The sequence below is a fragment of the Arachis hypogaea genome, chromosome 16 (genome assembly GCF_003086295.3).
Source record: "Arachis hypogaea cultivar Tifrunner chromosome 16, arahy.Tifrunner.gnm2.J5K5, whole genome shotgun sequence".
Classification (NCBI taxonomy): domain Eukaryota; kingdom Viridiplantae; phylum Streptophyta; class Magnoliopsida; order Fabales; family Fabaceae; genus Arachis; species Arachis hypogaea.
This window is the reverse complement of record NC_092051.1, coordinates 145,228,962-145,245,781: the sequence shown is the minus strand read 5'-3', so window position 1 is coordinate 145,245,781 and position 16,820 is coordinate 145,228,962. Positions and strand designations below refer to the sequence as shown.

The 16,820-nt window shown below is 30.8% G+C and overlaps 2 protein-coding genes across 2 annotated transcripts; one reads left to right on the top strand and one right to left on the bottom strand.

Annotated features, from left to right (window-relative positions):
* The first annotated feature begins 3,747 nt into the window (after window positions 1–3,747).
* Window positions 3,748–8,403, top strand: LOC112697536 (aspartate aminotransferase P2, mitochondrial). Its single transcript, XM_025750767.3, has 12 exons — window positions 3,748–4,027; window positions 4,216–4,296; window positions 4,416–4,457; window positions 5,175–5,369; window positions 5,559–5,597; window positions 5,687–5,776; window positions 5,867–5,975; window positions 6,070–6,179; window positions 6,532–6,675; window positions 6,868–7,034; window positions 7,309–7,573; window positions 7,947–8,403. Exons 2-12 carry the CDS (start codon window positions 4,216–4,218, stop codon window positions 8,076–8,078), a joined length of 1,374 nt encoding a protein of 457 aa, XP_025606552.1. The 5' UTR covers window positions 3,748–4,027; the 3' UTR covers window positions 8,079–8,403.
* Window positions 8,404–9,604: 1,201 nt separating this feature from the next.
* On the bottom strand, window positions 9,605–15,929 carry LOC112697535 (probable receptor-like protein kinase At1g80640). Its single transcript, XM_025750766.3, has 10 exons — window positions 15,560–15,929; window positions 14,958–15,131; window positions 14,613–14,857; window positions 13,879–14,011; window positions 13,673–13,736; window positions 13,281–13,377; window positions 12,998–13,100; window positions 11,189–11,307; window positions 11,018–11,107; window positions 9,605–10,170 (listed from the first exon to the last, which is right to left on the bottom strand). Exons 1-10 carry the CDS (start codon window positions 15,708–15,710, stop codon window positions 9,985–9,987), a joined length of 1,362 nt encoding a protein of 453 aa, XP_025606551.1. The 5' UTR covers window positions 15,711–15,929; the 3' UTR covers window positions 9,605–9,984.
* Between the last annotated feature and the right edge of the window lie 891 nt (window positions 15,930–16,820).

The window sequence follows — 16,820 nt, the reverse complement described above, 5'->3', positions numbered from 1 at the left end:
TAGCCTCACAGCGCCAGTTACTCTGGAAGAAGTTAAGTCCGCCGTTTTCAGTATGCATTCTTTTAAGGCGCCGGGCCCTGATGGGTTTCAAGCTTTATTCTTTAAAGAATACTGGGAGATTGTTGGGTTTGATGTTTGGACTATGGTTCGTCATGCGTTCTCTGGTTTGGATATGGATCCAAGGATGATGAAAACTCTTGTGGTTCTTATTCTGAAGGTAGAAAACCCAGTTTCCATGAAGGATTTCCGACCAATTAGTCTCTGTAATGTGGTTTACAAAGTTATAACGAAGGTTCTGGTCAATAGACTTCATCCCCATGTCAAAGAGATTATTGGGCCCCTTCAAGGAGGGTTTATCCCGGGGAGAGGAACCCCAGACAACATCATTGTAGCACAAGAGGTTCTCCATTTCATAAATAAGACAAAGTCAAAGAAAGGCACCATGGCCTTTAAGATTGATATGGAGAAAGCGTACGATAAAGTGGATTGGAGATTTCTGAAACAAACCCTGGTGAGTTTTGGCTTTCCTCCTCCGACAGTCAATCTGATTATGCATCGTGTCACTGCTTCTTCACTGTCTATCCTCTGGAATGGGGATAGATTAAATAGCTTCACTCTGAGCAGGGGTCTTAGGCAAGGAGATCTTATATCACCGTATCTGTTTGTGTTGTGTATGGAGAGATTATCTAGTTCTATTAATCAGCAAGTTGATAAGGACTTGTGGAAGCCGGTTGCGGTTTCTAGAGGGGGTCCAAGAATTTCTCATTTGATATTTGTCGATGATTTGCTTCTTTTCTGTAAAGCTGAAAAATAGCATGTTCAAACTGTAATGGTAGCTTTGGAAAATTTCTGCAGAGCCTCTGGGATGAAGGTTAATGTGGAGAAATCTAAAGCGCTATACTCTAGGAATGTTTCAGCGACAAGAAAAGAGATTTTCACTGGAGTATCCTCCATCAGATTCGTCCAAAACTTGGACAAGTATTTAAGGGTAAACCTTAATCACTCTCGGGTGACACGAGCAACTTTCAACGATGTTCTGGACAAGATTCGGGGAAGGCTAGCCAGCTGGAAAGGGAGATTGCTTAATAAGGCCGGCAGACTCTGTTTGCTCAACTCGGTAGTGACTGTGATTCCTACTTATCGCATGCAAGTATTCTCTTCCCTAAAGGGGTAACTAATAAGATAGAGTCCATGATGCGAAACTTTCTATGGAAGGGTCAAGCTGATGGTAGAGGCCTGAATCTAGTTAACTGGAAAGTATTGGTCACCCCTAAGAAGTTTGGAGGTCTGGAAATTAGAGATCCTTTTTGTGCCAATATTGCTCTTCTTGGAAAACTAGTTTGGCAACTTTTTCACCATCCCGATAAGCTATGGGTTCAACTGGTGACGGAGAAATATCATTCTTTTAAGGATGATTGTTTTAGTCGGTCTCGAGGAAGGGGATCTTATGTTTGGAAGAGTATATGTTGAGCTTGGGATATCCTGAAGGAAGGTTTTATTTGGTGCATTGGGGATTTGGAACAAAACTTTTGGTTTTCTAAATGGAGAAGAGAGGGGCGACTGTGTCAGGAGATGGATTATGTTCACATTTCTGATTCGGATCTCAGGATCTTGGACCTTTGGTCATCTGGACAGTGGAACCTTAAGAATATATATTCTCCTCTGAATCAGTCTCTGCAGAGCAACATTAACTCTTACAATCCAGATGTTCAAGCTGGTTCAGAGGTCGGTTGGTGTTGGACTGGTGCGGCTTCAAAGATTTATGATGCTTATAGTGGCTATTTGTGGCTCAGTAAGAAGATGTTTAGTTGGAAGGATAGGGGTAATTGGCTTTGGCTTTGGTGTCAACATGTTCCGGAAAAGCACAAATTTTTGGCTTGGCTATGTCTTCGGGAGGCTTTTCCTACTGCCGCGTTTCGTTTTAGGAGGGGCATTTCGCACACGGATAGCTGTCCACGATGTTTCTCAGGTCAGGAATCGGTTTTACATTGTATTCGGGATTGTCCAAAAGCCCAACTTGTTTGGCAAGCTTTAGAGATCTCCGATCAACCAGTGGATTTGATGAGTTGGTTCTTACATAATAGCAAACAACGCCCCTTTAGATTCTTTTCTGGTCTCTGGTGGATTTGGCGTTCGAGGAATAACGAGATCTTTCATCCTCACGAGTATTGGACCACAGACAAGGTGATTGGTATGGCTTTGTCCTTGGAAAAGGAGCTCCGAAATATTTTTGAGTTGCAACGACTGTCTATCCCCTCACCCATTAGTGGCTCTTGGATTCCCCCCTTAATGGGTACCTTTAAGATTAATTGTGATGCTAGCTATCCTAACAGTGGTACTCGAGTTGGTTTTGCTTGTGTTAGCAGAGATTGGAAGGGAAGGTGGCAACGAGGCTGTCTGGGAACAATTGAGAGTCGTAGCATTTTGCAAGGAGAGTTATTTGCTATTTGGAGAGGCTTTCTTTTAGCATGGGACTCGGGACAAAGAGACATTATATGTGAGACAGACTATGTGTAGGCTTTTACTATTGTCAATAATTTGCAAGATTGCTCTGGGTTTATTGATCCTTTAGTGTTAAAAATTCGAGATATCATGTCTTGAAAATGGCGTGCTGATCTTCGGTTGATCTTGAGAGATGCAAATACAGTAGCAGACATCATGGCAAAGACTGCAATGAGAACCCTTTCTCCCCAAGTGGAGCTTCCGTTGCCTTGGAAGGAGTTTGAGAGTAGTATTCAACGGAACTGCCTTTCTTAAACAGTTTCTTGTTTTTTTTTTCTCTCTTAATTTTTGTTTATTTTCTTTTAAGTCACCAAAAAAAATAAAAAACAACAAATAAATTGAATACTCTATGTTTTGACCTCACTCTTGAATCAAACTTCAAACAAGAACTCAAGAAGTACTTCTTTGTTATTTGTTAGTCAATTTTAACATCAATTCATGAACTCATAAGTAATTACTAAAATAATAACTAAAAATGTCTTCTTGTGATCATGAGCTCAAAACCACGTCCAAAGGCCATAATTAAGAAGGAGTGAAAGTGAATAGAGCTAAATCGATATAAGATATTAATTAGTTGCTATAATTTATTGTTAATAACTATTTTTTTATTTGTTATATTATTATATCACTTAATAAATTGGTTCTTAATAGTTCACGTTTATTTTTTGTTATTAGTTTGTTATTGAAATTAATTATGGAGAACCATTTAATTTTTTTACTTAATAACAATATTTTTTAAAATTTGATTTTTTAGATTGAACCAATTTTTTTTATAAAGAGATAAACAAATTTTAGTTGAAAAAAATTTAATTAAAAAATATAATTTTTTAATTATTTTATATAATTTAATAAATAAATAAATATATTTATTATTTAAATATAATATTATATTAATAAAAAATAAAATTATTTACTATAAAATTTTAATTTATTTAATAAATATTTTAAATAATAAAATTTAATTCAATTTTATAATTTTATTAATTTATTTTAAATATTAAAATCCAATTCTTTTAACTGAATTTAATTCTTAATAAAATTCAATTCAATTTTATACCATTAAAAAATTTTAAACACGCATAAGAAACTTGAAATTCAAATTCTCATAAACTCAATTTTAGTCTACCTCATACTCATACTAGTACAGTAGTAGCTTACCAATCCAAACATTACATTAATCCCGTGTGAATTGTCAAGGATACCCTTAAACAAAAATAAATATTGTAAGAATACATTATGGGCAGCAAGGCAGCATCACAAATCAAAATCCCGGTGACATCATATCTAAAGTTCTAACCTTGTATTATATTATAATCATAACATTATTATAAACATTTATAAAATCACAAGGTGATAAATCAAACAACGTGAGGCTCTTCTAACTTCGATCTCTTCGCCCATATTCTTTTCTCTCCGCTTCTTCACTTTGTCACTACACTCATTTTCACACTCTTTACTCATAAATTCTTAACTTTGATCTCATTCTGAAGTTAGCCTTTCTCTTCTTCAACCCCAATTCGCTTCGGTACGCCACTTTATCTTTTTTTTGTCTCTCTTAATTATGAATTATTAATGATTAATAATTATTCACACCTCAAATATTCTACTTGCTTCTGTTTCATTAATCATCCTAATCATTTCTTTTTAACTAATCAACAGTTTCTATTCTATATTCTGAATTGTTTGTTAATTTCTAATTTGAATTTGTTGCAGATGGCATCTTCAGTGCTATCCATAGCTACACAGTGTGTTTCTCCCAATGCTTCTTCACTGTCGATTAACGAAACCCACAAGGTACTCCCTTTCTTCAGAAATTGCACCAATACACACATTTTAATAATTAAATTCTTTTATTTTATTAAAAATAAGAAAAGAAAATAACTGGTATTGAACTTTGGTGTTGAGTTGAACAGGGAAAGGCCAAGCTTGGAGGAAGTACGTTGAGATTTAGCAAGGTAAATACTTTACACTTTTCTTCAAATTCAAGGGTTACTATGTACTGTTACTATGTCCCAGGGAACAACCTTATTAGTTATTACTAGAATTTTTTGTTAAATTGTTTCTTCTTTTTTTTTTTTTGCATAAAAAAAAATTTCCTTGCTTTGGTTGGTTGGTTCACTATTGATTAGTTATTACTGTTTGATCAACTGGGTAAGACTTGGTAATATTTTTTTCAACAACTATACTTTTTTTTTTTCTTTTTGTAAAATTATACCCACTTTAATCAACAAAATACAGTGACGTTGTTTGATTCATGTAATTGGCTTTACCTAGTGAGGAATGAATTTTGTTTTTGTTGTTGTTGTAATAGTAATATCCTCACTTTTGCAACTTTTTGTTAATTGTTCAATTCAAACTAAAAGATGTTTATATTTTAGTGGTATGAGGATAGACATGTTATGACTAGATCTTCAGCGTTGTATGATCCAATTCCACTTGTTGACATACGGCTTTGTTGTTGATGTTCAAAACTCAATTCAAATTGAGAGTTATTATATTCCACCTTTTCTGTTGATATTTGAATTTTGACAAACTATAAGTTTGTGATTTAAGGGTGTAACCATGAGGGTGAATAGACATTCAAGTTTTTCAAGATCTTGAATTCTTTTTTTCTTTTTCTTCTCCCTCCCCCCCTTCTTTTTAAATCTGGTTTTAATCATGTTTATTTGCAGTCTTCTGGACGGATCTCTATGACTGTTGCAGTTAATGTTTCTCGATTTGAGGGCATTCCGATGGCTCCTCCTGATCCAATTCTTGGAGTATCAGAAGCATTTAGAGCAGACACAAATGATGTCAAGCTCAACCTTGGAGTTGGGGCCTACAGGACAGAGGAACTACAGCCATATGTGCTTAATGTTGTGAAGAAGGTCTATGTTCTTTCCTTGATGGTGTGAACCATGCAGTGATTTGATGGCTTATTTTCATCCTCTTTTTTTTATAACTCTCGTCATATGTTTGTTGCTAATTTTACTTCTTGTTCAAAAAACCAGGACTTTCAAAATTGAGTGAACATTGATGATTGATCTGATATTTTTTTTTTCTTCCTGAATGTGTAGGCAGAGAATCTTATGCTGGAGAGAGGTGACAACAAAGAGGTAATTTTCTTTGCATCATATGCTTTTTGTGTCTATCATGGAATTATTTCCCGGTAGATTATTGACTATGATTTAACCTGTATATGCAGTATCTCCCTATTGAGGGTTTGGCTGCATTTAATAAGGCAACAGCAGAGTTGTTACTCGGAGCAGACAACCCTGCAATCAAAGAACAAAGAGTACGTAGTGGATTCAGTGATTATTATTTATGATAGAGTAAAAATCAATGTTTTATTTCTTTGTTCTTTTGTTTTTCAAAATACACTCAGATTGCTACTGTCCAAGGTCTTTCTGGAACCGGTTCTCTCAGACTAGGAGCAGCTCTGATAGAACGATATTTTCCCGGGTCAAAAGTTTTGATATCAGCTCCCACCTGGGGTGTGCAATTCATTCCTTACCTCTGTCAACTTAATCATTACCTTTGAAAAAAAATGGGAATTCATTCACCATGGCTAACAATACTGTCTTGCAGGTAATCACAAGAATATTTTTAATGATGCTAGGGTCCCATGGTCTGAGTACCGTTATTATGATCCCCGGACAGTTGGTTTGGATTTTGAGGGCATGATAGAAGATATTAAGGTTATATCCTAATTCAGAATTAAGAACTGTGTTTTGTTGTACTTTCTAGTTAATCTTTTTCTCTCTTGTTCATTTATCTTAGTTTTTTATGCCTTTATGCTTTCTTCTTTTATTATCAAAATTGATGTATTGTTTCCAAATGTAACTTTCACTTGAAGTATATAATCAATATCATTCTTTTAATTAAGATATGTTGTTGCACTGTAAAATTGTGTTTGACAAATAATTGATTTAGTGATAGAAATTTGAATAAGAAATAGAAACACAAATTTTCTCATTTAATTTTTAAGCTCAATTCTATTCTGTATGGAAGTGCTTTCTTACCTAATTGTATACTTCTCCATTTTCATAGGCAGCCCCCGAAGGAACTTTTGTGCTACTTCATGGATGTGCTCATAACCCTACTGGTATTGACCCAACACCTGAACAGTGGGAAAAAATAGCAGATGTAATTCAACAGAAGAACCACATTCCATTTTTCGATGTTGCTTACCAGGTACAAATCTTTTGGTAAATAAGCAATTATTTTAGTTCATTTTTGTATGGTTTGTATCAAAACACTATTTGCATATGAAATTGTGAAAAATAATCGCTGTAGATAAAAATATGGATACTTTTTATAAATGGTAGATATTATATATAATCTGTTTCACAATGTTGCTATATTCTAAATGGTTTTAATTTTTAGGGATTTGCTAGTGGAAGCCTTGATGAAGATGCAGCATCTGTGAGATTGTTTGTGGCACGTGGCATGGAGGTTCTTGTTGCCCAATCTTACAGTAAAAATCTTGGTCTCTATGCTGAAAGGATTGGAGCAATGAATGTCATTTCATCATCTTCTGAATCTGCAACAAGGTATGATGAATTGAGTTTGCATTGTTTTCTTTAATCATGGTTTAAGTAAAAGATTGAATCAGTCTACTTTTGTTACTTCTCATGCATGTTTATTCCCATTCTGGCAAGGTGATTTAAGTACAAGTAGCATGAAATAGTTGGAATCTGATGCTATATTGATATGAAACCATCATGACAAAATGCTCAATCATTTTAAGAAAGATATCGTTGATTTTATTTATGCCTTGGTAATGTTGATTATATAATCCGCAATTCTGTTCATATGCCTTTTCAGGGTAAAGAGCCAATTGAAGAGGCTAGCACGACCAATGTACTCTAATCCCCCAGTTCACGGGGCCAGGATTGTCGCCAACGTTGTTGGAACTCCTGTCCTTTTTGATGAATGGAAAGCGGAGATGGAGATGATGGCTGGAAGGATAAAGAATGTCAGGCAGAAGCTATATGATAGTATTTCTTCAAAAGATAAGAGTGGGAAAGATTGGTCATTCATACTTAAGCAGATAGGCATGTTCTCATACACAGGCTTGAACAAGAACCAGGTATTTGAGTCACCTTATCTTCTCTCATTTCTTTGAATCTATATCTTAATATGAAGGGTAAATTATGTCTTTTCTTGTTTTTCTCCCAGTCAAAAAGTTATTATGATCTCTCACGATATAGATCACGTTACCCTAAATACCATTATATTTAGTAAAATATGACACTGTCCTCTCTAGTATTTTTAAAATCTGACACTAAGGGGAGGTTAATGTAGATATGATGAACCAAAGCATGCTCAGTGTAATATCACATAATGTAAAGGACTCAAGGGGAATGAGAGTAATTTGTCATGATATCAATATGTAATTTTATGTAGCTATATTGCTATTCTTATTCTATTTGCTGAATGTTTTTCTCCTCTTGGTTGATCAGAGTGACAATATGACCAATAAGTGGCATGTATACATGACAAAGGATGGAAGGATTTCACTGGCAGGATTGTCATTGGCCAAATGTGAATACTTGGCTGATGCTATCATTGATTCATACCATAATGTCAGCTGAAAACTCTAGTTAAATATGCTCCATAACCAAAACTTCTATTTTTGGTGAGTGTTATATAGCAAACCACTGTGGGTGACATACCTGAAAACAATAATACATTATGTGTGCATTGATTTGCCACACATGCATGTACCTGAAGGAAACTTAGGAAATTTTGTAACCTTATATAGCAGTATGAATCAAAGTGTTGATGCATAATGAGTTAGCTTCTCATAGACTTGAAGCAAGTTGAATCTAAAACTTGATGAATAATGAGTCTGTTTCTTAACATTTATGGTTTGTAAGATTGAATAGACTATATTAATAACAGTAGTTTTGTTCACTATATGTGCTTCAGATGTTATCAGTTCTTTTTATGTTTCGAATTTCTTTTTCTTTCTTTCTTTATAATCCTGCTTTCAGTATATGATCAAATAATTTATTTTGATAGAAAAATGTCAACCCGTGTTGTTATTCTTTTAGGAGTAAACCATCAACTTTGTGTCAAAAAATAAGTTTTCTGGCGATTTTCAAAAAGAAGAAAGAAATGACATGATTTTCTAAAAATTAAGACAAAATGTACTGTTCTTTTTATTTACACAAGTGATTGTGTATTTGATTTAAATTTTGTAAAAACACCCAAGGTATTTAAAAGGTGTATACAAAAGATCCAGATAAAATAAATAATTGATAGGAAACCATGATACTTAAATAGGCTAACAAAAGTGCTAGTTAGTTGGCTTGCTTAAAGATAATGTCCTAGATTTGATCCTTAAGAACTAAATATATGCAATGTTTGTGGCTAATTTCTTATTTACCAAAAGCTAAATTGAGAGATGTTAGGTGATATATATATATATATATATATATATATATATATATATATATATATATATATATATATATATATATATATATATATATATATATATATATATATATATATTGCGCATTTGAATTAATACTAGTTAACTTTTTTAACTAAAATTATTGACTCTTTAATATTCTGTAGAGTTAATATTTAAATAACGTTTGGGACCTTGGGTATAATGAAAATATCTCATAAATCAAGCTAAGATACATCTCTTTACCATTAAAATTTGGCACAATGCAACTTAAGTAAGTTCAACACTTCATTCGTTACTTTAGTTTACATGAGTGTTAGTTCTATTTCAGAGAGAACAAGGTGCAAAATCTTTATACTCGAGTCAAGAACCATGTTCTTGCATGGACCATAGAACTGCATTCTAACAGAATTGATGCATGCCTCACTCAGTCACTCATCCTCATAGAAGTTACCATATTAAAATATCTTTGAAGATCTTCCCTAATTTATCTTGGTCCCACTCCCAAGGAACCGGTTTCCAAAGAAACCATCGAATAAAATCAGCCAAATCACTTTTACTTCTAATGATTTAGTGAAATGATAATTTATTATACATAAATAAATTGATAGGCATGTATGTAAACTCTTGTTCTCAATATTGATACGCACTGCTTTTGATTATTTAAATATCTCAAGAAAATAAGATCATTGAAATTATTCGTTGTTCCAAAAGAAAGTGCCACTATATACAAAATGTGCAATTAGTTTATTCTTTACATTAGTCATGAACATTCTCATCCTCTTGTACAGCATTTAGGCTTAAGACAAGTTTGGTCGATTTTCATTTTCAATATTTCTAGTTATCAAAATTTTGCAGGAAAAAAAAAAGTGAAAATTGGAGGGAATATGGGGAGGATCTCTATTTTTTTTTCACTTTTTTTCTTGCAACACTGAAAATAAAAACAGAAACCAAACAGACCCTAATTATCATGTCTCTGTTTAGAATTCCTACCTTGATTATTAGGCCTAAGCCTAACTGGTTTTAGCAGCATGACAAAAACATGCCCTGGATTATTATCACTATGTGATGTTGTCTTGTCTTCAAATTGAGTGACTAGAATTCTCAGCAACATCATCAATTGGTAAAACTTGTTGTGTCACTTGTGGAACTCTGAGTGTTCCTCCAAGCTCAACAGGTACAAGAGGAATAAGTGAGTGCAGAACATCCGCAATCAGCGGCCGGTAACTCGGCTCCGGTTGCACACACAACACAGCCACGGCAGCAACCTACACACACATAAAAATAATTTTGATGCTGAAAGAGTTATTATCATTTAATTTTATCTTTTGAGTTACACTAGATATCAAAGGTTCTGTTTGGCTATTGTCCTAGTAATCCAAGACAATAAAGACATGAAAACAAAGGACAAAAGATGTTTGATTACTAGGACATGCAATATTAAGGGACAAAAATTTGTGTCCATGCAAGGATGTGAATTGAGAGGGTGGGAAATTGTTTTTCCAACATGTCTTTGTTCTTCTTTTCCTTGTATATTTCTATTTTGCCCCTTTAAGATATTCTCATTCTAAATTCTAACCACTAGTAACCAAACACAATAATGATCCCAAAAGTTTGTGTTCTCCCTCACTGTTTCTGTGCCCCTGTCTCCTATTGTCATGGGATAGAAACCAAATATATATTACGTGTAAATTGAAAATTAATTACTCATATAAAATACATGTTGAAATGCAAAATACATATTAAAAATGAATTCAACAATATATGTATTTATATACAAATATATATGCATTTAGCCTTACTCCACAAGAGAAAAATACTATTTCAAAATGACATTGAGTAAATCTCAAATTTTTTTTTCTAACTAAAATCACCTTAAGATAAATTCGTCTTTAAAAATAACAAATTTATCCTTTTATATCTTTTGTTAGAGACAAAAGTGAGAGTTGATTAAAAAGGTTTTACACTGATAATACATTAAGACTTAATTCATATATACAAAGCAAGAACGTTTTACTAACTCTAGAATAAACATAGGATGATGAATGTAATTGCCAAAAAGGGTAATCCATAAAAACTGAAATTTATGTCTAAATTTTGACTAGGTTCTCAAACCTGGTACAAGTGCTTGAGATCCATTGCATCCTTAATCACAGGGTCCACAATAGTTGGAAGCATGGATCTGTCTGTGAGATGTGGCATGGCCTGCAATAATCAAGAATTTCCATTTGTCACTCAAATCCCAAATTCAATTTCAATCCTTGGAATTAAAAACAAAATTAGTACCCATGTGACAATAGATTGGCATTGTGATGGTGCCAGTTTCTCCACAGGCTTTCTTCCTAATAGAAGCTCCAAAAGCACAACTCCAAAAGCATACACATCACTTTTATCAGTCAATTTACCTGGAACCAAATAATTATATAATCTACTTTTAATCTCCTTATTAGTAGATAATCCAATATTTTTTTACAATATCTAATTAGATACTATAAAAATTAACTACCTTTGTCAACATAAAACTTAATTAAATATCGGAACAAAAATATTGTTCCAAAAAGTCAAACTAGTAGGAATTCTAGCTGTTTACTCAATGTCCTTAAAAAATTATTGAAAAATAATTCAATTTGTTTATAGAATTTAGTTAATATATATTGTAAAAACACATGTTAAAATTCTCAACTGAAACAATTTTACAAAAAATATACATAATTCAAATTTTTATATATTTATTAAAAAATTAAAAAATTTCCACTAATAACAGTCTTAACACTTCTTTTATACCATTTGAGTTATAGCTCGTTGGCATAACGGTCTTAACACTTACTCTAAACTAAACTCTTATTTATATCTGAAAGTTTAATATATAGTTTTAACTCAGAAAGGACAATAATTAAACTACATAACAACCCCACACCAAATTAATTAAATTTTCAACTGAGGAAAAACCTTGCAATGTTTCCCATCTTTGAGACAATAATCAAATCCTCCACCTCACTCAATGTATGCAGGGCTTACCACACTAGTTAGTAGTTATGATCATATATTATTTTTAAATCACTGACAAGAAGCAACTAGAGCAAACCATGCATGAGTTGCAAAGTGTAACAAACAACATAAGCAATTTAATAATGTATTATTTTATTAGAGTTGCTAGGTCACTTGGGGCAGCTGCTACATTCCCAATGCAAGAACACACCACAAGTTTGACAGATCATTTAGGTCCAAAAGAAATGTTATCTTGGATCTGCTTACTTGAAAACTTTGCAATTTTTGTTAAACATATTGGAATTTCCTTGTTAGTCATGATTTTCTCGGAATATAAATACAAAGATACTAGAAAACATGAATTTATTTAAAGAAAAAGACATTTGTCATAATGGTATTAGGTAAAATATTCTATGTTTATGAATAAGTACCCAATAAATGAAACAAACAAACAAGTTTTTTATATATTTTAAGTTAGAGACACTTGTGAACACAATCTGACTAATAAATGGATATTATTATTTAATGGATGGATGTATCTACTATATTTATTTTTAAAATAAATTTACTTCATTAAATAAAAAGAGCATACGTGGATTGATCTTATTAACTATTGATTCCTACAAAGTACCATACTTTTGAAAAAATAATGAGTAAATTATTATTTCTAATTATAAAAATTCAAAATTTATTAATAAATAAAAAATAACTTTATACTCATAAAGATGAATAAACTCTTATTTTCACTCATAAAAATTTAAAATGTTAATAAATCTATCTACGAATAAAATTATATTTAGATACTTTTGTCACACAAAAAATTCCCTTTCATTCATAAATAGATTTGTCAAGTCTTTTTAAATTTTTATTAGCAAAAACAAAAATTTACTCATAATTAATTGATACCAAATAAAGTAAAAAAGAAAGAACAATTAATATTGGAAAGAATAACAACTAAGTACATATTAGGAAAAAAGATTGGAATCAAACTTAAAAAATGAAGAGTGGCTTGATAATGAACTTAGAGTTAATCCAAAAAATTAAACTAATAATAATAATAATGCAAACAAGCAAGCTTTTTTTTATATAAAAGTTGAGTAGGCATACCATCTAAAAGATACTCTGGAGCTACATACCCCAATGTGCCTGAAAGCTTGATGTTGTTCTTATTTTGGGACCCATCAGTTATAGCAAGCCCAAAATCACAAATCTGATCATATTGATTAATATTCACAAAATAAGTATAAGTGTGTAATGGGAGCACAAAAGTAAAATTAAATTTTAGTAAATGCAATAACATAATATTGCTACATGTATAGTAGAAATTGGGAAAAAAATAAAAAATAAAAAATTAATATAGTAATTTCAACATGGTATTTGTCTTGTTTACCTTTGCATTGAAGTTTGCATCTAAAAGAATATTAGAAGATTTCAGATCTCTATGGATCACTGCAGGGTAACAGTGCTCATGCAGATATTTTAATCCTCTGCTTAAACATCAATTAATATTATGTTAAACACAAATGGAAATAAATAACAAGAAAAATGATATGTTATAATAATATCTTACAATCTTACAAAAATAAATGTACTTAACTTAATTTGTGCCTAAAACTTTAATGTGAAAATTTAAAACTCTTTTGGGCTCTATAATGAATAGATTAGAAATTTAAAAGTTTAACTTTTCATATTAAGGTATTAGACATATTTATTAGTATATAATAAGATTATTCAAATAACAAGTGGGAAGATAAAGAATTGATTAGGTAAGATTATTATTGCCTTGCTGTGTCAAGAGCAATCTTCATCCTCATATGCCAAGTCAATGCTGAGCCATGAGAAGGTCCTTCACATAGTCACAAAATTCAGGAAAATATAGAGATTAATTAGTATATGTTCTTAATAATTGGCCTCATTATTACTATTATTATTTCAATTTGTTTCTCTACTAGGTAACATTAAAATAAAATTAAGATAAGGTGTTTTACCATGTAATTGGGTTTCCAATGATCCATTGTGCATCAATTCATAGACAATAAACTTTGTAATGCCATCATTGCTACAACCCAATAAAGAAATTATGTTGGGATGCTGAATTTTACTTAACAATTCCACCTCATTCTGCAAAGTCATCAAGCTATTAAATATTTAAACAAATATTTAGTCATATATTATTATTATTACACCAGCAATAGAAGTGTTCAATTTAACCACTTATAATTATCATATAAAAGTTTTTATCAATATCTAATTGAATAATAGTGTTGTAAAACATTTTTCACACTAATAATAATATTAGTAATTAAACTCTAAATATTTCATAAAAAAATGGATAATCAGAAAATATCATTAGTATCAACCCTGCTAGGTCTAGCCAACAAACATTTTTAAATTGCACTCCATATTAATTAATTGTCATTAATTAGTAATTATTTAAATTTTTTTAAAAAATATAAAATTAATAATCATTAATTGAAGTTGTTTAAAGTTGGCTGGTTATGAGTTGTTTAACTATACTTTTTCTATTAGTATATTAGACATTTTTGACAACCACACAAAATCAACTGTTTTCATTAACTAATTATATATTTAAATTGGTTTTTAAGAAACAAAACAAAAAGAATTTATATTAGTTGTTAACAAAATACAGGTGCACAACAAAATTGTAAAAAAAAAAAAAACTAAATTAAGGAAGAGAAAGAAAGATTATGAGCAGCATTACCTCAAATTCTGTCTCAGCATATTGATTTTCACAGTGAAGTTTTTTAACAGCAACATCCAAATTATCATCCAAAGTAGCCTTATAAACACATCCAAAACCACCCTCCCCCAAAATATTACTCTCCTTGAAATTATTTGTGCCCTTTTCTATTTGCTTATAATCAATTATTGGAACACAACCCTTCTTACCCACCATCTTTATAGAACTAAATTTGCTCAAATATGCCCCTTTCTCAGCATCTTGCCCTTCAAAATAGAAAAAAGAAACAAATTTAATGTTGAAAAAATAAAACAAGAATAAATCTCTGAAATGGAATAGTGAAAAGAAAAATTAAATAAGAAGTACCTGAGTTTTGAACACTTGTCCTTTTGGATTTTGATGAATGGCTTGTATGATAATAAATCCAGAAGAATAAGAGGCATAAAATGAGTGCACTAAGTGCAGTGCTGGCAACAACAAAAGCTATCACCATTTTCCTGTGTGAATCCATGCCCTGCTTTTCATTCTCTTGTTCAAAACCTGTTCAATAAATATTAAATAACAGTGTGAGCAAAAATAAAATAAAAAAAAGAAATATCCTTATTATTATTATTATTATTATTATTATTATTATTATTATTATTATTATTATTATCAGTCTAATTTCAAGCAATTAATGACAAATTAAGAGAGTTTAAGCAGAAGAGTAGGATCCAAACATTCGAAGACATGTAAAAAGACTAATGAGTAAAGGAGTTACTACACATTATCTGCATTAAGTGCTTACCATATGTTTTTTTTTTTTTGAAATTTAAATTTTGAAACTCTTGGAAATAGAAATGTCATAAGAAGGAGCAGGTAGTGATAAAGACAACAAATGGAAGAAAGAAGAAGAAGAAAAAGACAAAGAAAATGAAACAAATAGAAAGAGAGAGAAGGATAGGTGTTGAATGAGTAGAAGTAAGTACCAGGGGATGAAGGTGAAGAAGCCATTGATGTAGAAATGGCTTGAATTTGAGGTGAAGGAGCAAAAGGGTAATCAATTGTTGAAGAAAGAAGGAAACTTGGTTTGTGGAGAATAAGGAACAACATGAGTAGCATTATTGTAAGAAGCTTCATTATTTTCTTTTGTTTTCTTTGTTATGTAAATGTCTGCCTATGGAGACATAGAGAAAAGAGTTAAAGAGATAAAAGGATTATGTCAAATGAAAGAATGCAAAAGGATTTTTGAGGATGAAAACTGAAAAGGAAAACACAGACGCACGCATAAAACAAACACACTTTTGTATGTGTGAGCCACTCAAATGAAAGTGAATGAATGTGTGTTTTTAGATCTTTCAGGCTTCAACTCTTTTTAGTTTTTACACTTCAAAAAAAAAAAAAAACACAATTTGTTTTTAAATGAGTAATAAGTCCTTGATTTTTTAATTCGAAATAATGAGTTTTTTACTAATTAAAAAATATAAAAAGTCTCCAACTTTTTAAAATATAATAAATTTTTTTATTTAAAATATATAAGAATAAATCAATTTTTTATAAAGATTTAGATGTCTCGTATTTTAAAAAATGAGAGATATTTTGTATTTTTAATTAATCGATGACTTATTTATTTTTACGATAAAAAATTAAAAACTTATTTTTTTGTTTTTTTATGATTTTTTTTTCTTATGTCTCTCTCTAAATGGTTTACTTGTGGTTGAAGTTGGTTCAAATGGTTAAATTTTTTAGACTTGGTTCAAAATTCTTTAAACACCAATTTACATTCTTGCAATTTGCAAAGTTTTTAAGATCTAATTTGGTAAAATTTTGGTTTATAAAAATAGTTTATTAAACTTTGTCTTTTAAAGATGGTTTTCAAAAAATTATAGCAACAATATTTGATAAATTAAAAAATAAGAGTATTAAATATAGATATTTGTTAATGTATAAAAGTATATTCATATTTTAATTAACTTTTAAAAATATTCTTAATTTTTTAAACTAAGAACATAATTTTTAATAAAAAAATATTATATTCTTTATAAATTAAACAAATCTTAATTATTTATTTGTTAGATTTTATATCAATAATTCAATTTTTTTAACAAATCTAATATGACTAATCACTTTTTTTTATAAAATTATAAAAAAAAACCCAAAAACCTATTAGTTTATTTATTACCTTCAACAACATATTATTCTTCAAAAAAACTATACTTTTTTTTTTACCAAACACATTAAGATTCCCCA

Bases quoted from the DNA above. Each gene is read 5' to 3' on its own strand.
- LOC112697536 (XM_025750767.3), top strand. From the start codon at position 4,216: ATGGCATCTTCAGTGCTATCCATAGCTACACAGTGTGTTTCTCCCAAT. The intron at 4,297-4,415 runs GTACTCCCTTTC...TGAGTTGAACAG, and splicing joins CGATTAACGAAACCCACAAG to GGAAAGGCCAAGCTTGGAGG. The intron at 5,777-5,866 runs GTACGTAGTGGA...AAATACACTCAG, and splicing joins CTGCAATCAAAGAACAAAGA to ATTGCTACTGTCCAAGGTCT.
- LOC112697535 (XM_025750766.3), bottom strand. From the start codon at position 15,710: ATGAAGCTTCTTACAATAATGCTACTCATGTTGTTCCTTATTCTCCAC. The intron at 13,737-13,878 runs GTAAAACACCTT...GACTATGTGAAG, and splicing joins ATTGGAAACCCAATTACATG to GACCTTCTCATGGCTCAGCA. The intron at 11,308-12,997 runs GTATGCCTACTC...ATTTGGTTCCAG, and splicing joins TCCAGAGTATCTTTTAGATG to GTAAATTGACTGATAAAAGT.